Source organism: Urocitellus parryii, chromosome 10, assembly GCF_045843805.1.
Source record: "Urocitellus parryii isolate mUroPar1 chromosome 10, mUroPar1.hap1, whole genome shotgun sequence".
Classification (NCBI taxonomy): Eukaryota; Metazoa; Chordata; class Mammalia; order Rodentia; family Sciuridae; genus Urocitellus; species Urocitellus parryii.
The window spans coordinates 91680901-91704727 of NC_135540.1; the positions used below are offsets into that span (position 1 = coordinate 91680901).

Below are 23827 nucleotides of genomic sequence, written 5' to 3' on the forward strand. Positions count from 1 at the left end.
TCACAATTGTACTTTGAAGTGCAAGAGTTATACTTTAACTTTGGATTGATTTATCCTGAGACATATAAGCCTGAGAAATTGAAGAAAAGAAGAGCTGCTAATGTAACAGAAGCATTGCATTGCACCAAGATGTATGTGAAAAGGAACTCGGTTCTTCTGCTGATACAACTGATGTGTTACTTTAGCTTTGGAAGCTGTGGAAAAGTGCTGGTGTGGCCCACAGAATACAGCCATTGGATGAACATAAAGACAATCCTGGATGAACTTCTCCAGAGAGGTCATGAGGTGACTGTTCTGACATCAACAGCTTCCATTCTTATTAATCCCAATACAACATCTGCTATTAATTTTGAGATTTACCCTACATCTTCAAGTAAACAACAAATGGAAGAACGTATCATCAAATGGATCCATGAATGGATTTATGATACTCCAAAAGATGATTTCTGGCAATATTTTTCATTAGTGCAAAAAATTTTGAATCAATATTCTGATACAATTGAACAACTCTGCAGAAATGTAGTTTTAAACAAGAAACTTATGGTGAAACTACATAAATCAAAATTTGATGTTGTTCTTTCAGATGCTTTTGGTCCCTGTGGTGAGCTGCTTGCTCAGCTACTTAAAGTACCATTTGTATACAGTGTCCGCTTTACTCCTGGCTATACATATGAAAAGTACAGTGGTGGACTTACATTCCCTCCTTCCTATGTGCCCATTGTTATGTCTGAATTAAGTGATCAAATGACATTCATGGATCGAATTAAAAACATAATGTATATGCTTTACTTTGATTTTTGGTTCCAAACATTTGATGTGAAGAAATGGAATCAGTTTTACAGTGAAGTTCTAGGTAAGCTGGTTCTTTTATTAGTACTGGTAAACCTAAATTTCCTGTGACTTTGAAGCTGAGCTTGCATGAATATATAATCAGAAGAACTTTCTTTTCTGTAAGTAAAAGGATGGAATGAAAATATAAGATGAACAAGTAGTCTCACCAATATAAAAGGGCCCTTATATTATAGGGCCAATTAGAAACCAGTGGCAATTACTTATTCAAAATGCTTCAGGAAATAACAACCTGAAAATTGAATCACTGAATATTTCTCTGAGCAATTACGTATCCATTTTAGTATTCTTTTCATCTTTAAGGACAGTCATTATTAATCTCACTAAATGTTTTAATGATGATATATATGTACATTAATAACATACACATGTATTACTAGCACAACCATATATATGTACCATGGAGGAAATTGTTTACTTTTGAATAGAATTGCTTACTAAGTTAGAAATTAAAATAATATTTATTTGCATTGCTGTGAAGATTCTTTCATAGTTAAAAGTGTCTCTATCTCAGGCACAGAAAGTTATAAATTATGATAACTAATATTTCATATTCCTTTGATAAAAACAAACAAATCATGTGTTAAGGCCTAAAACCTTGGTGTAGAGTGGAACCACACCTTATAAGTCTATATTTCTTAAACTGCATTTACCATTTAAGACAATTTGAACTAAATTAAGCATCAGAACCAATCTCTATTTTAATATTTGTGTAAAATTTCTGGCTGTTACTTTCAAAAATGTACATTTTTTATCAAGTTAATACTATTCATCTCTTAATATGAGGCAAATGCAGTAGAGGTCACTAGGAATTCAGACATACTCACTAAATCATTACAGTTCACTTGAAGAACCATGGATCAAGGGAATGGTTTGCTCAATTGTAAGAATTAGACTGACTATTCCTAGAAAAGATCTCTACAGTTATGGGAGCACTGATTGTTAATGGATATCACAAAGTTTCTAAAAATTTAGGTTACTTTTGCAGTTTTAGAGAGAAAATAAAATGTGTTTACTTCTATGGAGACATAGGTTAATAACTTAATTATTTGTGATTGTAAATATACTAATGGGACACTAGAAAGTACCCACACAACTAGTTTCTGTACATATTAACATATGTAAAAAATCAAATATAGTATGCAAAAGTGTGCTCTAAAAAAACTCATACACATGTGCATTTGAACACTATGCCTACACAAATCCAACTCATTTCAAGGTAAATATATCAAGCATTCAAGGTACATGTCTCTCATTTTCTTTTCTTCTCTTTTCTCCATTCAGGGAGACCCACTACAATATATGAGACAATGGGGAAAGCTGATTTTTGGCTCATTCGAACCTATTGGGATTTAGAATTTCCTCGTCCATTCTTACCAAATTTTGACTTTGTTGGAGGACTCCACTGTAAACCTGCCAAACCCCTCCCTAAGGTGAATCTTCTCTTGTTTGTTTTGTTCGGTTTGATTAGCATTTTGGGTAGAAATGAGTCTGCATTCTTAATTTAGAGTGTTTAACTCAGAGATATGAAAAGCAAGATAAAGAGTTCTTCCAATTATAGACCCAGGCATTTCTATGCCATCACATGTAATGGTATTTCATTATTGTCACAGAAGAAAATAGGATATTGGGCATCCTTTCGAATAATCATGAAATATGAAGCCTTCATTATGTAATACATAATAAAGAATCAATCATTTATTCTAATAAATACAAAGAATATTTATTAAGTGACTGTCATATACCAGAGATAAGTGCTGGATATAGAGAGTTATAAAGTTGACACAGTTTCTGCATCAACCATACCTTATTTTCCGTCTGGGTACAGAGACTGTAACAAGTAATAAATTCGAGTGTGTTATCATAAGGAAATCATACAATACTAATGAAACCTCCAGCAAAGATCATTAAAAAAAATCCTAAAAGCCTGAATAACTAAGGTGAATTTTAAAGAATCCACAGGATAGGAAAAGGGGTTGAGGGAGAGAGGAAGACACAAAAGGAAAGCATATACAATAGTAAGGGAAACTCCCAAGAACTTCAAGAGTAGTTCAGCAGGAGAAGGCTCAGCAAAGTGCAGATGATGCTAGAGAGGTAAGTGAAAGCCAGATACTTAGTAGTTATTTAAAATATCTGTGAAGTGAGTTGGGTAGTCAATGAAAAGAGTTAAGCACAAGAGAAATGTGAATAAAGTTTCCATTTTGAAAAATTTCAAAATGCAGTCACCAAGCAGGATTTTAGAGGAAAAGACAATGCAGAGGAACTACTCAGAAAGTTGTTGCAAGACTGCAGATAACAAATGATGTAAACATGGATGAGGTTGTTCTTACATGTGACTATGCATATTTAGATATTAATAGTCAAACTTCATATTGTGTTACCTGGAAAAAGTAGATAATACTGATACACAATGTCCTTGGTACAAACATAGGACCCATAGCAACATTCGCTATTGTAATTATTCCTTTTTTGTTTCTATAAAACTATTTTTCCTTCTGAAAATATGAACTTTGTTATCTACTTTCAGAGACCCCAACTATACCAAAAAGATAGGATTAACACTTAGAAATAGTAGTATTTGGGTATTTTTACATTTAATTCATTTTAGCATACCCTAAACACTGCAGTGTACATTAATTTGGATTATATTCAAATTGAGAGATAGAAACTCACAATATGGCTGAAACAAACTACAATAGATGTTCTCTTGTAAATGTAGACTGCCCAGGTACAGTATGATAGCTCTATTACCAATAATATTAATTAGGTAATATGTGCCAGGCACAGTGGATACAATTTCATATATAACAGAAACTAGATTTCTGAAAAATCAACAAAGTATTTTCAGCCAAAGACCTAGAGAATAGATATTCCATCAATTTGCTTAAAGGTAAATGTGTGAGTTTTGACAATCAAATGAGTAAGTGGAATTGCTGAAATTATATTGTAAGTGTTCAAGCTCTTCACAACCTTTTAACTTTAAAGTAACTGCTTTTCTCAGTGATATGAATGTGTGGCCTTTACTTGTGTTCATTCCGATTTGAACAAACTCACCTGAGAACTCAGACTACTACATCTTAGATCATGATAGGGATGTTACCTTGAGAGACCTTTCTGCCATATGCCAACCATAGAGAACACCTCAGGAAAACTCCCTTGGAAAACTTAGGCCTCAACATCAAAATTTCCCGACAGAATGATCATAGAAAATTGCAAACATAATGATGATCTAAGATTTCTTGTCATTTATTTTTGAGTCCACCCTTTAGTTTACAATTACAAAATCATTCTGTCAGCAAATAGGATAATATTTCATAGAGGAAACAGAAGAATCTAAAACATTTTAAATAAATACCATGCTTAGAAGAAAACATTACTTGCCATACTCTTATGTGATCTCTTAAGAGTTTCTTTTTTTTCTACCTCTTTAAGGCACCAACATATTGAGATCTTATTCAAGCCTCATATTCAATAGAATTATTTTGTTGTTTGTGATAAGTTCCATACAATACAAACAGAAAACCAAAGTTAGTGAAAGTTCTGACTAAAAACTGAGACAGAGTTATTGTAAGTGTTTAACCATTAACCTCTGATCTTGAGAGATTTCCCCATTCACAGTAGGAGAAAGTGACCAGGTCAATAAAAGGGAAAGACAGCAGAGAGAGGAGGAGGAGGATGAGAAGGTAGATAGCAGTGTTATCATGATAAGGAATAATAGTAGCAGGTGTTATTTAATAGAATAAACAAGGTTAGAATACAGGCCAGTATTAGAAACACTGTCTTCTTGATCTTTATTATATAAAGTAATGCTCCCCCAAATTACTTGCCTTTCCATTAATAATTAGATTCTCAGACAATTTCTCTATTGTTTAAATATAGAAATTTGTCAAAATGTCAAAGATCCAAATGTATCAATACTCTTAACAATGCAAATAGCCTTGGGTTTCACAGTATACCAATTGTAATTATACAAACAAAAATTCAAATGAATGTAATCTGTGTTCATGGCAGTTACTTATAGAATACATATTGGAAAAAAGTCTTACATTAATTAATTAACACATTAAGTGATGTTATACATTAAGTAATGGTCTTAAAAGTTATTCTGGTACATACCACATCATCACAACCACTTTATTTACTTATATATTTATTTTTACCTCTCTTCTGGTACTATGGATTCAACTCATGTGCACTCAACTACTGAGACATATTCCCAGCCCTCTTTTAGATTTTATTGAGAGACAGGGTCTCACTGAGTTGATTAATGCTTTGCTGTTGCTGAGGCTGGCTTTGAACTTGAGATCCTCCTCTCTTAATCTCCTGAGCTACTGGGATTACAGGTGTGTACCACCTTGCCCAGTACAATTACTTTACAAATAAATGCGTAACTACATTAAGTCATAACACAAGTTTAGTTGGAGATTAAAAGGCAAAATACTGATTATAATAATATCATTCTTTGTGAGAAAAAAAAGAATTTTATATATACAAAATAATTTTAATCTTCCATTTACATTATATATGTGCATGTATCTATTCATGTACTTACATGAACAGAAAAAAAGACCCCAATGAAAAAATTCAAATTTTGAATCAGCAGTATCTCTAAATGAACCAAAGATAATTTTGGCGAATCTTTTTAGACATTACATACTTTCTTCATGCTCTTCCAAATTTTCATATGATTAAATTATTTTCCTTGAAAAATAATGTTACAGAAAGACTGGGACCTGTCTGTGTCAGGGATTGATTGGTTTAAAAAAAGGGTATATTTATAAGACAGTAGTAGTAAGAAAATCTTTGTACAATACGAGATTAAGAATATTTTGAGCAAGGAGAAAATATATTGAATATATTGCTGTACACTTTGCTCTAGGATACCGGAATCACAAAATAACTGGATGTGTCACAAGTTCCTAGGAGTAGTGCAATGTCCACTATATGTGATTGAGCTACTCAACAAGTTGACCTGTTCTATAAAAGGGCCAGAGGAAGTCCCACTGTGGTGCAAGAGCTCCCATGGTTCATAATGAGGTGAAAAATAAGGGTTCTTTACAGCCTCTGATACACACTTCATTCTCATAGAACTTCATTATCATTAAAAAATTTCAGGGAAAAAGATGAGACATATAAATAACCCAAAGATATGATTACTCAAGTACATGTATCATTCCAATGCAGTGAAAATGCTGATTATGGATCAGTATAGTTCTGGACATGTACAGGATTGTTAGGATCCTTAGAATTATGTATAAGAAATTCCAAACCATAATATTAATCTTCTGAATGCTAGTGTTTGTTCATCTCCAGTTTTTATGAGCTATTATAGAGGAAAACTTGGGAAACTCTCACAAATTATAAAGTAAGGAATGAATTACTATAGAGAGAGGAAACATAAAAATGTACAAAAATCCTATGCACAGGTAACTTTACTTCTGGGCTCACAAGGACCAAAATAAGTAATAATAATTCAAAACTAAAAAATCATCCAGATAACCTGCCTGGAATAAAATCTAGTGAAGTACTATAATAATAGCTATAGTTAAACACTAGCTATAGTGTTTAACAAAAAAATTAACATTAGTAATGAATAAAATTATGAATTAAGGGTCTACATATAATAATTTCTAACATCATCTCTTGAATTACTATTTAATGGCTCTATGTCATTTCTTACACACACACACACACACACACACACACACACACACACACTTATTTCTACAAGTAAGCCTAATGGAGCCTTCTATGTCATTACACACATCTCTTTCCAAAGAAAGTGAGTGACTGGGTCAATTTAAAAATATCCAGAACTCCCAAATTCTAATAATACATGCTTTTCTCTTCTTAGTTTACATACTAATAATTTCTCTGCTTTTCCTACATTTTTATTGGTTCATTTGAGTGTACATAATGATGAGATCTGATGTTACATATTCATACATGTACAAAATATAACAGAATACTTTGGCCAATAAAACTGCCCAGGAATTTCCCTTCCCTTCCCACCTCCCTCCCATTGGTCCCTTTCTCCACTGATCTCCCTTTTATTTCCATGAGATCTACCCTCATTTTTTTTTCCATTTTTCCTCTCTAGCTTGCAAATATGAGAGAAACTATACAACCCATGTCTTTCTGAGTTTGACTTATTTCATGTAAAAGACTCTAATTCCATTCATACTTTTTTAAAATGACATAATTTTATTTGTTATTTTGGCCGAATAAAACTCCATTGTGTATATATACCACATTTTCTTTATTCAGTCATCCATTGGCAGGCACCTATGCTGGTTCCATACTTTGTGTATTATGAGTTGTACTGCTATAAAATGGGTATGCATGTATCACTGTTATAAGATGACTTTAATTCTTTAGGGTAAATACTGAGAAATGGTATACTGGGTGATATGATAGTTACATGCTTACTCTTTGAAAACTATCCATACTGATTTCCATAGTGGTTGTACACATTAACAATTCCTCCAATAGTGTAACAAATTTTTTCTGCATATCCGCTCCAGCATTTATTTTTCTTTTTATTCTCAATGACTACTATTCTGACTGGTGAAAGATAAAATCTCAGTGTAGTTTTCATTTCCCTTCTTTCTAATGATGTCGATCATTTTTTGTTTTTATATTTTTGTTGACTATTTATATTTATTCTTCTGAGAAGCATCTTTTTAGTTCATTTTCTCTTTGATTATTTGGGGTGTTTGTTTGTTTTTGGTGTAAAGTTTTGGGAATTCTTTATATATCCTAAATATTAATCATTTGTCAGAAGGTGTTATGCAAAGATTTTCTTCCATTTCATAAGTTATCTCTTCACAATTCTAATTGTTTCCTTTGCAGTTCAGAAGCTTTTTAATTTGATGCCTTCCAATTTATCTACTCTTGGAATTATTTCCTGACCTTTAGGTGTTCTATTTGAGAAAGCCATTGCCTGTGCCTATATGCTGGAGTGTTGACCCTACATTTTCTCCTAGGAGTTGTATAGTATTGGTTCTAATTTCTAGGTTTTTGATCCATTTTGAGTTGATTTTTGTGCAGGGTAAGAGAAAAGAGTATAGTTTCATTTTTCTGCAATATTCCCAGCATCATTTATTTAAAAGGCAATCTTTTCTCCAAGGTATGTTTTTGGCATGTGTGTGGTTTTCTCTGTGTTTTCTATACTATATTACTAGTCAATATGTCTTATTCATGTCAGTACCATGTAGTTTTTGTTAGTAGAGCTCTGTAGTATAATTTGACATCAGACATTGTGATGCCTCCAGCATTGCTTTTAGGATTATAATTGCTTTGACTATTATGGGTCTTTTATTCTTCCAGATGAATATTAGGATTATCTTTTCTAGTTCTGTGAAGATTGTTATTGATATTTTCATGAGGATTACATATATATATTATGTATATTTCTTTGGATAGTTGGTGATTTTAATAATATTAATTCTACCTATCCATGAACAAGGGGGGGGGGTCTTTCCATCTTATTTTATGTCTTCTATAATTTCAATCTTCAATTTTAGAGGTTTTTAACTCTTTTGTTAGTTTTATTCCTAGGTATTTGTTGTTGTTGTTGTTGTTGTTGTTGTTGTTGTTATTTTGTTTTGAGGCTATTGTGAATGAAATAATTCTTTTGATTTTTTTTTCTCTGCAGATTCATTGTTGGTATATAAGAAAGCTATTGATTTTTGTATGTTGATTTTATACTCAGCTACTTTGTCAAATTTGTTTATTAGCAATATCAGTCTTTTGTTGGAGTCATTTGGCTCTTCTAGATATAGGATCATATCATCTACAAACTAATAATTTGACTTCTTTCTTTCCTGTTTTCTCTATCTTATTTATTTATCTTTCCTTGTTGCTATTTTACTGGTTTTGGAATTGGTTTGTTCTTCTTTTTCAAGGGCCTTGAAATGAAAAAAAAAATAGGTTTTATGTGGGATCTTCATGATTTTATTATACAGGAACTCATAGCTATAAACTTTTCTTTTAGAAATTCCTTCAATCTGTGCCAGAGGTTGTATTACTATTCTCAGTTGAGTCTAAGAATTTTTAAATTTCTCCCTTAATTTTTTCTATAATCCATTTTTATACAATAGAGATTGTCCAATCTCCATATGTTCATATAGTTTTTGTGTGCTTCTGTCATGTTGATTTCTAATTTCATCCAATTATGATCTGGTAGAATATAATAAGTAATACTACTTGTTTTGTATTTGATGAGAGTTGCTTTGTTGCCTTAAATATTGTCTGTTTTGGAGAAGGTTTTCTTGAGCTGCTGAGAATAATGTATATTCAGATGCTGTTGAATGAAATGTTCTATAGATATCCATAAGTTCATTTGACTTATAATATTTTTCAGGTCCAAAGATTTCTTATTTATTCTATGTCTGGATGACCTATCAAAAGATGATAAAATTTTGTTAAAATTCCCAAGAATTATTTTATTCAGGTCTAACCTAGGCTTCAATTTGACTAGTGTCTGTTATGTAATTAGTTGGATTCATGTTTATGAATTAAATATTTATAATTGTTATATATTCTTGTTGGATTATTTACTTTACCAGTATGAAGTGACCAGCTTTGTCTCTTCTGATTAATTTTGGCTTGAAGTCTGTTTGTCAGACAAGAGTAGATAATCCTGCCTATTTTCTGATTCCATTTGCATATGTATCAATTTTTATCTTGTTACTTTCAGCCTATGGCTGTCTTTACCTGTAAGGTGTGTCATTTATGAACAACATATCATTGGGTTTGGTTTTATAATTCATTCTTCGACACTATATATTTTAATTAAAGAATTGAGATGATTTATATTCAATGTCATTACAAAGAGATGTTTATTAATTCCTGTCATTTTGATTCATTTATGTTTAATGTGATCCTATTTCTCATTTGCTTAGCTACTCTTCCCATCAGATTTGTTCATTTGTGAACTTCAGGGTTTGTTTTTTATTTCTTCTATATGGACTCTTTCATTAAATAATTATTATCATCACGGTTGCTTATTTTCTTTACTTTAGAACTGTCTGAATATTCAAAGCTGGCCACTTTTTCTTTTATATCTCATGTTCTGTTTTCAGTATTGTCTACTGTAGTATAAAGATTTTCAACTGACCTTTTATTTGATTTATTTTATCTTTGACTTTCAAGATTTATGTTTGGTTCTTTTTCAATATTTCTATCTTGTTGAATTTTTCATTCATATTCTGTAATGATTTTTTTAATTCATTCAATTGTTTTTCTGTGTTCTCTTGGAATTCATTGATCATTTTTATAATTCATTGATCATTTTAAAATATAATAATTTCATTGATTATAGTTTATAATAATTTACTTTTTGAATTGTATAACTGATGTTTTAAAAATTTCAATATCTTTGGCATCAGTTGTTGCAAAATTAGGAACTTTTAAGTGATTTCATGTTACCTTATTTTTACATAATTCTTGTAGTCTTGTGTCGGGTTTTATGCATATTTTTCTTCCATACTTTTTTTTTAAAAAAAATTAGTTACAGATGGACACAATACTTTTATTTATTTAGTTTTTTTTTTTTAATGTGGTATTAGGCATCAAACCCATAGCCTCATGTGTGGTAGGCAAGCACTCTACAACTGAGTCACAACCCCGGGCCTCTTCCATTTTTAAGGCATAATATTTACCTGCTTTAAAAAAAATTCCAAAGTGTCCTGGAGTGATCTGGATTAACACTGTTTTATAAGTATGGTGTTCACAACCTTTGAATTAATTCTCTCTATTTTTTCTGTGCAGTGGATTTCCATAGGTGGAAGCCATGAACCCACCCCCAGCTGTTTCTATTTGAGGCCTTATCATTAGTTTGAGTTTTTATCTCTATTATTCTCTGTATTAAAGTATAGTTAGGGATTGAATGCCATTAATTTTCATGTGAAGCAAGATGAGCTATATTTTGGTTGAATTTATTTCAGCAGTGCACTTCTCTACCCTGTAAACCTGTAGTGTCACTGTAGATATCCAGCTACTCACAGAATAAGGGGAAATAAACAATAACAACATTGGATACAAATAATATACAGCATTAAAATAAATACCTGGATTCTATTGTGACTTCTAAAATGTTAATTGCTACAAAAAACAGAGAAAGTGGGTCAGCAATTGCGAAGAATGAAGCAGTGCATAAATATAAACTAAATCTGACATTAAGACAAGAAACAGGTGTCAACTATGTCATCCACAGAAGTAATAATTTCAACAACATTAATGGTGGGATCAAGAGTTATATAAACCAATTAGTTTAAAGATGGCAAAATTACAGTCAGTAAGAGGAAATAATGTGAGACAGGAAGATAGGGAAAAAAGTTTGAAATTTTAAAAAGTGAAGAGAGAGAATGCAGAAGAGAGAGCAGGTGAGAGTTATAAGGATGGAGGAGAAAATAAGAGAAATAAATAAATGGAGAGAAAAATAGAGGATAGATTTTTGCTATAACCAGGAGAATAAAAGAGAGATACAGAAACAAACAATTAAAAAAATACAAAACAAAACAAATATATACAGAACAAAAAAACACTAACTCTCAAAAGACAATGCAAGGAAAAACAGCTACATTTTAAAAATGCTGAAAAAAAGAAAGAAATGTATATATGTCCATAAATCAATCAGTAATGGAAGAATACACAAACACACAGAAAGAATAAGAAAAAATAAAAATATTCTTAATGATAAATGAAGGAATCATTTCCACTGAGGTGGCCAAAATAGTCAGAATGGATGGTTACTGACTATACTCAACTATTTATCATTCCATTTATTTTTTAGCTATATACTGAGAGTAAAAGCAAAGATTGGATTTTGTTATCACCTTCCTCTTTTTGTGTTTCTCTCTGAGCTACCACTTGGAATGGACTAAGTCTGAAGGTGTTTGAAATAATTCTCACTTCACTTCTTACCAGTATGACATATGTTGGAATGGGAAGATGTGTCAGTTGGAGCTTTGTGTGCACAGACCAGATCTATGCACTCCTGGGGTGGGGTTGCTGCAGTGTTCTATGAGATGAGTTCTGATGGAGGAAACTTAGGTCTAATCAGACCTCAGGGGTTTTGTTTGGTATATACTCTGAAGAAATTAGATGGACACACACCTAGGCCCTGTCAGTTGCTTATCTCTGTAGGGAGTCTGAATCTCAGAAGCCTCCTGAGAATTCTACTCATTTCACAGGGGAGCTGATCTTCCACACATTCTGCTGTTCACCTGCACATCTTTCCTAGGCTCAGTCCCTGAACATTTCTATAAGTTCCTTGTTCAGATTCTCACCCACTTCAGCTGGTCACAAGAGCCAAGAGCTCAAAGGAAAAGCAAGTTGTGCTGCCCCTTTGCTTTTCTGACTTGAATCCCCTGGGGTAAAATCTTATCTATACCTGTTTCACTCCCATTTAGCTAAGTACACTCTAGGCCACACAGTAAGCATTTTAACAGTGTTTGCTCAGATCTCCTCTTTCTGGTCACAGACACTGGAGAAAGGCCACCTCAAGATGAATCCACCTTATCTCTCCCCAGGCAGTAAATAAACAGCACTTTTCAATCACAAGTGCTCAGTGGAGCCTCTGATCAGCTAAGTTCATGTTGCTTCTCTGATCTCTGGTTTTTTTTTCATACCAAATATGTCCACTGTGTTTCTCCCTGCATTTTTCCTTTCTCTGTGGTAGACAGCATCATTACTACTGCTTGTAGCTGCTTCCACAGTTTTGTATCAATGTAGTCTTCTTTGTTTAATGAACCCAAACTTCTGAGTCTCTGAGATACTCTGACTGTCCAGTATTGAATTTTAGTGAAATCCTTCTTTCACCCACCTCACTAAGAAGCAGTATTCTCACTGGTTGTATTTTGATCCTTGGAGCAAGTAGAAAGGCAGCCTTCCTCTAATCTGACATCTTGTATCCCCTCCCTCTTCATCTTTTTTGATGGAGCAAATGTTTTATTTACAGGAAATGGAAGAATTTGTACAGAGTTCTGGAGAAAATGGTATTGTGGTGTTTTCTCTGGGGTCGATGATTTCTAACATGCCAGAAGAGAAAGCTAATATAATTGCATTTGCCCTTGCACAGATTCCACAAAAGGTAAGAAAAAGTGGCCTGTTACTGGCCAAATATGTAAAAAGTCTGTTAAACTTTATAAAGGGTTTGCTTAATGAAGCATCCTTTATGAAGCATAACCTATAGTGATATCTCTAATTGATCTCAAATATCATGTTTTAAACAAAAATATGTGTGGTAATTCTAAAAAGTAGAGAGTGTTTAATTCATGTTCATATTAACATTGTGATCATAAAGAATATATTTCACCTGTCCATTGTGAAATTTAATTGTAAGGGTATCACAGGCATTTATTTACACAGATACCACATTCTTTCTGGGTATTTCTTCCTTTACCTTTCAGGATCCCTGAGGGCAGTATATACATGGCTAATATTATCAGAAAGCTATAAAAAGTTAACTCATAACCACCACAATAATGCTAAGCATTTATTAAAGAAGGCTGAATTTTATCCTGATTTTAGATACCCCAGGCAATCCCTTATTCCTTGCTTACCCTCATTTAAGAATAGGATTCTTGCCATGATATTCTACTTTACCTTTGGCCCAGAACAATGGAGTCTGCCAATATGTACTGAATTTCTGAAACGGTAAGCCCAAAATATATCCCCTCCCCATTAAAAAAAGTATAAATTTATTTAAGAAACTGTTCCTGGAGTTTTGAGGAGAAAGGCTACCCAAACCATGGGGCCAAATTCCCACTCAGTCACATGTATTTGTAGAAAAAGAAAAAACAGTTTGCACTAGTGGACGGGATCCTGACAATGTCTGACAATTAGAGAAAGTGGAGAGACTAGTTCTGCCTTTGAAATGGACCCCAAAGGACTTTGCTTCTATAACATCAGACTAATACCTTTTAAGAAGGAAGAAGAGAGTATAAGGAAGAGTCAAGCAGAAGCAAGCCTGGCATGTGATGAAATTCAAAAGTTCCCACCTCCACAAAATGCTTTAATACCAAAATTTCTAACATAACCACTCTTGTGGTCTTTGAGTGTTTTCCATCTGCTTTGTAGTTTCCTATCTGATATAGGCTTCTCCTAATTGTCCAATTATTTTTCCTTCTGTAGACCTAAATTTACTTTGCTGCTCCCATTGCATATAGAGGATAAGCACTTAGAAATTATACTCCAGTTCATGAAGATTGCTTTTAATTTCCAGAGTCAGCTCCTAGACATAAAAATATCTTGGATATATATAAGACTACTAGAAAGATTTGTACTGCATCATGAAATTATAACACACAGTTTTTAAAACATTTAGCAACCTCAAAATTTTGAACTTTATTTCAATATCCATGTAATTATTTGTAAGTTGCAAATGGGTTCTTCCATTTAAAACTTAAGAATTTCCAAATTCACCAATATTGATAGAAGTGTGGATCAAGGTCCATAAGTACCAGTAAAAGGTTTCTTATAGGTAGGGTTTAATAAATTGAAGTCAAATACAAGTTACATGTAATTCTTAGTTAGCATTCATTTATTTCTAACAGTAGCTGACTGCATTGGCTTGCATTTATGTATAAAAAACAATGAAAACTGAAATAAGCATCTTAAACAATACATGTCCTGTCTAATCTATGTCACTCGAAAGAAATAAACATAATGATATTAATTTGGAAAATGAAATCTAGGATAAAATTGCACAAAACAAATTAATTATGAAGTTTTAGTTTGTATTTTCATTATTCTCGTTACTTAAAACTGTAGTTATTTCCTTATGTGTTAAATGTTGAACTAGATGATCTCTTAAAGCTTTAGAATGCAAACATGCTATAACATTAAACTTCAAATCATAGAATAAGGTACATTCTTTACCAAACAGGTCATCTGGAGATACCAAGGCAAGAAGCCAGATAAATTAGGACCCAACACTCGAATATACAAATGGATCCCCCAGAATGACCTTCTTGGTAAGACTCTGAGATAAGTCCTAAAAGCACCAGTACCATCAATCTGGATGCTAAAAATTCGACAGGAAACATTTTATTCAATACTTGTTACTGAAAAAAAATCAAACACAATGTTCAACTTCTTTTTAGTTATTTTCCAAGCCCAGGGATGGTTTGAAAAAACAAAGCAAAAAGCTGCAATTTTAATATACACCATAATTATACACAGAATCCAAGTTATCTTTATTTCTGGTGCAATTACCTCTGAAAGAATTTGTCACTCAGTTCCTGGATTGTCTCTCTGTGTTTTTGTATGTCTTTCACTTATTCTTTCCTCTCCTGCAGGTGTATTTCAAATATCTTTCAAAATGGCATCCAGGATTTTTTTTTTATGGACAGTGACACTTTATTTTCTCTAGAAATTAATGCACAATCTTCATTATGAAGTGCAAACATATTTTGTAATGAAGTGTAGGCTATCTTTTCTCTGAATTCAGTACCATCACCATCCTATTCCCTGCTGCTTTGGAAAAGCTACATAGCAAACTTAGCGACTTCAGTTTTTTAATGAGATAATATGCTAACATGTCCTTCATGACCTTATTTTTCATAAGTGCATATTGATTCTTTTACTAAAAAATATTCTATTTTTTCTACCTATTAATGTTGTATTCAATATTCAATTCTCAATCATGTACTCTCTCTTTCATGTAGTTTTTGGTTAGCACTCTAGTGGACTAAGGTGCTTATTCCTCTGAGGTATGAAAAAAATAATTAATGCAGGGTCATGTTTATAATAATTTGTCATCTAAAATACACACTGATCCCTTTAATGTCTTATAATACACATTTCTCATGTTCTTTCTAAGATTTAAATTAATAATTTTTCTGACATTAAATCAATTCTAGGTCATCCAAAAACAAAAGCTTTTATAACTCATGGTGGAGCCAATGGCATCTATGAGGGGATTTACCATGGGATCCCTATGGTGGGCATTCCTTTGTTTGCGGATCAAGCTGACAACATTGCTCATATGAAGGCCAAGGGAGCAGCTATTAGATTGGAATACAGAACACTGACAAGTGCAGATCTTCTCAAGGCCTTGAGGATGGTCATTAATGACCCTATGTGAGTACAACAACTTTGACATTGGGTAGTATTCATAGAAAGATTGTCTTTTCATCAATGAGTATAATTTTAGCCCATTTGGAGGAAGGTAATTTTTTCAATTAATTAATTTTTTATATATGACAGCGGAATTCATTACAATTCTTATTACACATATATACAACTTCAAATATCATATTTCAAAGTTGCATTGATCTTATAAATTACATAGGTAAATGATTACTGCACCATTTCTACACATACAGAAAATTTTTGCCATATTGAGCCATTTGCAATGAAGATTTAATTTTTAAATATTACAGGATCTTCACAAGAAAAGAATGATAAACTTATAGAAGAGACATGATGGTATCTTAAATCCATACTTAAAATTTCTGCAACCATAAATTATTTTACTCAAAAATTATTTCACCAGTATTAATACTTTCACAGATTTTAATGATGTATAACACACAATATACCATTTATATCTGAATTAAAAAGTGTGAATTCAAATTCAAATACATTTGATGTTTCCATAGTTATAAAACTCTTAAATACTATAATTTTTGGAAATTTTATCACTACAAAGAAATGTGACAATGCATTGAAGTCATTTCTTATTGCCTCCTAGACTAGGCAAACTCCATTTATTTTTTGTCTCTATACATCATCCTATTCTAAATATTTCACATAAAAAGATAATAAAAATTATGTTCTTTTTCAATGGTTTCTTTCACTAGTGTTGTTAGTTTCATCATACTTTGCCAACGGTCAGCCTTTATTGTTTTTTATTGTTGAATAACATTGTGTGGTTGGAAATATTCAAAGTAATTTATCAATTCATCAGTTAATAAAGGTTTCTGCTTCCAATTTTGATTATTATGAACAATGTGTATAATTTGTATGAACATAAGTATTCATGTCTTCTGGTAATTTCTAGTTATAGAACTGTTAGATCATATGATAATTTTATATGTATTAAGATCTGCCAAACTATTTTCCAAAGTAGTTGCAAAAATGTTTGCAGCATAAAAGCAATATAAGAGAGTTCCAATTTTCCCATATCATTTTTAGCATTTATTATCACCTGTTTCTTTTATTGTAACTATCCTAATCAAAGGATTATAGCTCACTGTGCTCTTGACTTGCATTACATGATAGCTAAGATCATCATTTTATGTGCTTTTTGGTCATTCACTTATCTTCATGAGAGAAATGTTAGTTCCAACCTCTTGCTCATTTTTAACCAGGTTATTCATATTTTAATTATTGATTTTAATATTTCTCCATCTTTTATGGATATAAGTCTCATCAGGTATATGATTTGCAAATATTTTCCTAACATTACATATGCTTGATTTTTTTTAACTTTGTAGTAATCTTAGAAGCACAATAAAATTTTCTTCATGATATTTGATAAAACAAAACTTCAATAATTCACCTAATCCATGCTGCAAAAGGAAATTATATGGAGTATATAGTTTCAAGGTAGAATGACTGTCTTCAACTCAACTCTCATTTCTCCTAATGATAGTATTATTGTTTAAGGAAGGTATCACTTAATGGACAAGTTCAAAACTACATTTCCAAGAAAAAAATAGTAACACAATGAATAATAAAAATACTCTGAGAGAAATTAAGAAAGAATGGAAAAAGAGACATAAAACAATATATAAGTGAAAAAGAAAATACAGATTAAAACATCAGATTAAATATGAATATATCCGTTTTATATTATGTCCTAAAAGACTTTTCATTTCCCTAACAATCTCTCCTCCTTCTCCCTTGATCCCTTTCCTCTTGTATAATAGTCTTCCTGTTATTTTTATATCACCTACCCTGCCAGATTCCACATGTGTGGGGAAACATGAAATATTTGTATTTCTGATTTTTTACTTACTTCACTTACTACTGAAATGTATACTCCCATCTATTTTCCTACAAATGACATATTTCCTTCTTTATAATTCAAAAATACTCTCTCTCTCTCTCTCTCTCTCTCTCTCTCTCTCTCTCTCTCTTTCTCTCTCTTCTCTCTCTCCCCTGTATGTGTGTGTGTGTGTGTGTGTGTGTGTGATATCACATCTTCTTTATCCATTCATCTGTTGATGGAAACCTGGGCTGGTTCTATACTTTGGCCACTGTAGATTCTACCATGAAGAGTGAAATATGCAGGTATCTCTATAGTATGATAACTTTAATTCCTTTTAGTATATACCCAGCAGTGGTATATCTTCATTATTTGGTAGTTCTATGTTTAATTTTTTTGTGGGAATTTCACCCTAATTTCTGTTAGCTGCACTACTTCCAATTTCCACCAACAGTATATATGTATTCCCTTTTCCCTGCATCTTTGCCAACAATTATTTTATTTGGATTCCTGATGATAGTCATTCTGATTGGGCTGAGATGGAATCTCAGCCTAGTTTTAATTGCATTTTCTTGTTGGCTAAAATGTTGAAATGTTGAACATTTTAAAATATATTTGGTTATAGTCAGATTTTTCCCCCTGTGGCCAAAATACCTCAAGGAAGAATTTAAATTACAGAAGCAAATTTTTTTAGACCATAATTTTAGAGGTTCATTTCCCAATCAGCCAATTCCATTGCTGTGGGCCTAAGATGAGGTAGAAAATCACAGCAGAACATCACCGCAGAGGAAAGCTACTCAGCTCATGGGTACCAGGAATCAGAGAGGGAGAGAGAGAGTGATAAGGATCCAGGGACAAATATAATGCTCAAGTTTACACCCCCAGTAATCTCCTTCTTCCAGCCACACCCTAGGAATAGTTACCACCAGGAATGCATTCACTTCCATTCAAATTAATTAATCTGCTGATGAGGCTGTAAATCTTATCATCTAATTATTTCACCTCTGAACATTTCTGCACTACTATATGAGCTATGGGGGGGATATCTTATTTTCAAACCATAACATGTCTTTTCAGTTCATTGGCCAATTTATTGATTGGTTTATTTGGAGAATATTTTGGTATTAAGCCTTTAGAATTCCTTATGTAGTTTGAATATTAATCCTGTCAGAAGAGGAGAGGGCAAAGTTTTTATCCTATTCTATAGGCTGCCCCTTCACTGTGGTGGTTGTTTTCTTTACTATGCAGAAGCATTTTAATTTGGTGAGTCACATTTTTTGATACTTCCTATAAGTTTCAGAAATATAGGAGTCCGGGCTAGGGATGTGGCTCCCCTGGCATGCGTGCAGCCCGGGTTGGATCCTCAGCACCACATACCAACAAAGATGTTGTCTGCCAAGAACTAAAAAATAAATATTAAAAAAATTCTCTCTCTCTCTCTCTCTCTCTCTCTCTCTCTCTCTCTCTCTCTCCTCTCTCACTCTCTCTTTAAAAAAAAAAAAAAAAGAAATATAGGAGTCCTATTCAGGAAGTCATTGCCTGTGCCTATATCTTGAAGTGTTTCTTTTTGTTGGTTCAAAGTTTCTGGTCTTATACCCATTTTGTGTTCATTCTTGTACAGGGTCAGAGTTAGGGATTAAGCTGCAGTCTTCTACATATGGCTCTCCAGTTTTACCAGCACCATTTTTAGAAAAGGCTGTCTTTTCTCCAATGTGTATTTGGGGCACCTTTCTCAAGAATAAGATGGCTATAGCTGTATGGGTTTATTTCTTGGACTTTTATTATATTTCATTGTTCTGGGACTCTTTTTATCACACATTATTTTATTTTTGTTATTGTGGCTCTGTAGTGTATTTTAAAATTGGAATTGTGATAATTCCAGCATTTCTCCTTTTGTTCAGAATTGCTTTGGATATTTGGGGTCTTTGGGGCTTCCATATAAATTTTATGATTTTTATTTTAGTTCTGTGAAGAATTCCATTGGTCTTTTGACATCGATTTTATTTAATCTGTAGATTGGTTTCAGCCAGATGGCTATTTCCACAGTATTCTTTCTGCTGATTCATGACTTTCCATCTCCTAGTATCTTCTTTCTTCAATATTCTATAAATTGTATTGTAGCAAACTTACACTTCCTTGATTACATTTATTCCTACTGATTTTTCTTTGAAGGTATTGTTGAAAAATGTTTTTCTGATTTCTTTCTCACTGAGTTTTTTATTTGTATATTAAAAAAGCTATTGTGTTTTGTGTGGTGATTTGTATACCATTACTTTTCCGAGTTTGTATTTCATTATCAGATTTAAGTCTTCTAGTTGATTCTTAAGGATCTTCTAAGTGGCATTACATATGACCTAAAAATCCTATAATTTGATCCAATAGTGTGTACATAGGTGTCCTTACTTCACCATCCCTGCAAGTTAATTGTGATACTTCCAGGTGATCACTTAGGATATGCTGTGTTTTTCTTGTACTCTTGGGGGCTTATATTAGAAAATGTAATATATTTTATCTTATTACGCAATACTTTTAAAACAACATAAAATAATAGAAGAAATGCCTAGGGCTGCTATGCTAATATGGCCAAGAAAAGTACCTCTGAGGAGTGACATGATGGCCAAGACCGTAGCCATGAGAAAGAAGCAAGACTGGGGGTATTGTATGACAGGATGCTCAAGGAAAAGCAAGATGAGATTATAAAGTAAGAAGGTGTCAAGGGAGAACGCATTGGTGACACTGGAGAACAGGAAAAACACACATGTGCCTAAAACACTAAAAACTAGGAATGGACCCTCAATATGATTCACTTATCCCACTACTCAGTATATATTCAAAAGATCTAAAATCAGTATACTATAGGAATTCAACTACATTGATATTTATAGTAGCACAGTTCACTGTAGTCAAGCTATGAAACCAATGTAGGTACCCTTTAACAGATGAATGGATAAAGAAATTGCAGTGTATACACATAATTGGAGTATTAGTCCTAAAAGATAAAATTGTAGCACTTGCCAGTAGATACATAGAACTGGAGACTATCATGCCAAGTGAAACAAGCCTGGCTCAAAAAACCAAAGGTCAAAATTTTCTCTCATATGAGTAAGTTAATCCAAAATAATGGGGTGCATCTGGTGAGAAAGGGAAAAAAGAAGAGATAATTTTATCAAAAGAGAGGAAAGATCAATAGAGTAAACAAAGGATATTGAGGAGGAATAAGCAGGAACAGGAAAAGGGAAGAAGAGTGGAAAAATCTGGCTAAAGTTTATGTGTACATTTGTGGATATATCAAAGTGAATCCCAATATCAATTATAAGCAAAAAAACACTAATTAAAAAAAGTATAAATAAATTTCAGAAAGATCAGTAGAGTAGAGAGAGTGAAGCAAGGGGAGGGTATGGGAAGAGAGGAGTGCTAGGGGCTGAGTTAGAGCAAGTTATATTTCTTGCTTTTCCTGCTAAGCATAAAACAACCTGTTTACCAAATGATTCCTGCTACATTGAAATCTTACACCTACTGAACCCCTTTTGTCTGTACTGCTATAACTAAAGCAAATGCAGGCTATTTCTAATGTTACATATAACTAAAAAAAGTCAATAAAAATAAAACTAAAAGGATACATATGCCTAGATAGAATGAGAGAGAAAAAATGATATCAGAAATCATGGCCAGTGTCTAACCCATCAGAATCTACTAGTACAAGAATAGACTTCAATTTTATTCTACTTATGATGAGAACTCACATGAAAATTTTGAGAAGAGCTTTCTAATTAGATGTGTATATTTTAATAATCCCAAACTGGTTACTGAGTGGAAAATACATTAGAGGGTAAAAAAGAATAGGAAAAACAGAGAGAATAGTTAGGAAGCACTGCACACCATGATATGATTCCTCTTTAAAAGCTTCAAGTTGATCTTTTACAAATTATGTGCTTTCTCTCTCACTTATTGGACTCAGAATGGTTCATAAATATTTCCTCTGATGGAATGAATTTGACTTACCTTCTTGAAATTCCATTTTGAAATATTTATACATCAGAACATAAGTTAAAATCAGACATTAGATGGTGACAAAAGAAAAAAACAAATCATATGCAGGGCAAGTCTCTGATATTTATTTTAAATCATCCATATGGCACTTGTGAAAAACTTTCATTGACTTCATGTGCTGAGACAGATTAACTTACTTTCAATGTTGATCCTTTTATGTTTCAAATTTAGATATAAAGAGAATGCTATGAAGTTATCAAGAATTCAGCATGATCAGCCAGTGAAGCCTCTGGACCGAGCTGTCTTCTGGATTGAGTTTGTCATGCGCCACAAAGGAGCTAAACACCTCCGGGTGGCTGCCCATGACCTCTCCTGGTTCCAGTACTACTCTTTGGATGTGCTTGGGTTCCTGCTGGCCTGTGGGGCAACTGTGATGTTCATCGTCACTAAATGCTGTCTGTTTTGTTTCAAGATGTTTGTTAAAACTGGAAAGAAGAAAAAAAGGGAGTAATTTTATCTAGGCCTGGCTCCTCCCATTGCTCCCATTAGAGGAGGCTATATGGCCAGGTTCCTACCTATCCTAACAACTTTTCTCAAATCACTTTGTCAAGTCAAATTTTATCTTCATGAAATTCACTCCCTGTAAGAGACAGAAATATTTCTGTTCAAGGAAAAATTATTTGAGAAAATAAAATTAAACCATATGCGTTTATATTGCCATTTGATTTTGTTTTGTAGCTTTCACCTCTTTGAAGATAGAGTTCACAAATTAAAGTATTGGGATTTGCCTTTCCATTGGTTTTCCAGGAAACTGGAAGTGATGCTTACCTTTCATTGTACATTCAGCCCCAGCATCCCTCTTTCCTGAAAGATGAAGAAAACAAAGTCATTTGTCAGTGGCTTTAGAAATGTAGTGATGCCTACCTGCTTTCGCTTATCAAATAGAAGTATGTGGGAAATATTTGGTTTCATGAGCTCATTCGCTTTTGCTCTTAGCCCTTCAAAAATGTTCACCTAGATGTCCTCATTTTCATTCCTTCCTTTGGTGGATATATAAAATATCAATTTTTTGATTTTTGATTGACCAGAGCAGAAGGATCTGACTCTAACAAAGAAATAGTCTGCATTTGCTTTAGTTATACCAGTACAGACAAAAGGGTTTCAGTAGGTGTAAGATTTCAGTGTAGCAGGGGATCCTCTGGTAAACAGGTTGTTTTATGCTTAGTAGGTCATGGCCATCTCTGCCCACTTCTGGGGTGCTCTTGTTTGATTAAGACTCTGAGCTAAGGCAGAGAACCAGCATAATCAGTGGTTTTGGAATTTCACACAGGATTTCCCAGAAAAGCAGCTTCCCAGCCTTATGTTGGCTCAAGCAATCCGGTAATTCATATATGGCTTCCAAAAATCTTACAAAATTATGAAGTCATAGTGTTAACAGACCTAGGAACTTCTGAGACACTGAGGCAATGTGAAGAACTCCTTCAAACCCTGAGTCTTGTGTCAGTTCAAAATAATTTCAGACATGTCACTCAGAGTAACAGGAATGAGTTTACTGAAGGGATATAGCAAAAGGGAAAGGGGACACTCTCAAAGGAGAGAATTGTTGCTCTCAGAGAGGAGAAGGAAGACATGCCTCTCCTGCACTCAGGTTTCATTGGGAATCCCAGAGAAGTTTCCAGTAAGTTCTGCCCAGGTCCACCTTTGGATTTTGACTGAGAGAAGGGTGACATCAGACTTTGAAGTACTGACTGTCATGGCAACTCTAGGTCACTTTGGCTCATGCTGAGTAGTTCCAATTGGATTTTGTTGTTATTTTAGAACCTGGGACTGAACTCAGTGCACTTGACCACTGAGCCCATATCCCTAGGCCTATTTTGTATTTTATTTACAGGCAGGGTCTCACTCAGTTACATAGGGCCTTCCTAAGCTGTGGATCCCGGTTTTGAACTCATGATCCTTCTGTATCTGCCTCCTGAGTCCCTGGGATTATAGGTGTGCACCATTGTGCTCAGCTTCTAACTGGATTCTTAAGGACATATTCTTACA

At 33.2% G+C, this 23827-nt stretch overlaps 1 protein-coding gene across 1 annotated transcript; it reads left to right on the top strand.

Moving 5' to 3' along the window:
• Positions 1-112: 112 nt before the first annotated feature.
• On the top strand, positions 113-22427 carry LOC144257234 (UDP-glucuronosyltransferase 2B15-like). The gene is made up of 6 exons (XM_077803349.1): positions 113-853; positions 2134-2282; positions 12815-12946; positions 14744-14831; positions 15720-15939; positions 22013-22427. The coding sequence occupies exons 1-6, from the start codon at positions 130-132 to the stop codon at positions 22290-22292; spliced, it is 1593 nt and encodes a 530-aa protein (XP_077659475.1). The 5' UTR covers positions 113-129; the 3' UTR covers positions 22293-22427.
• Positions 22428-23827: the final 1400 nt, after the last annotated feature.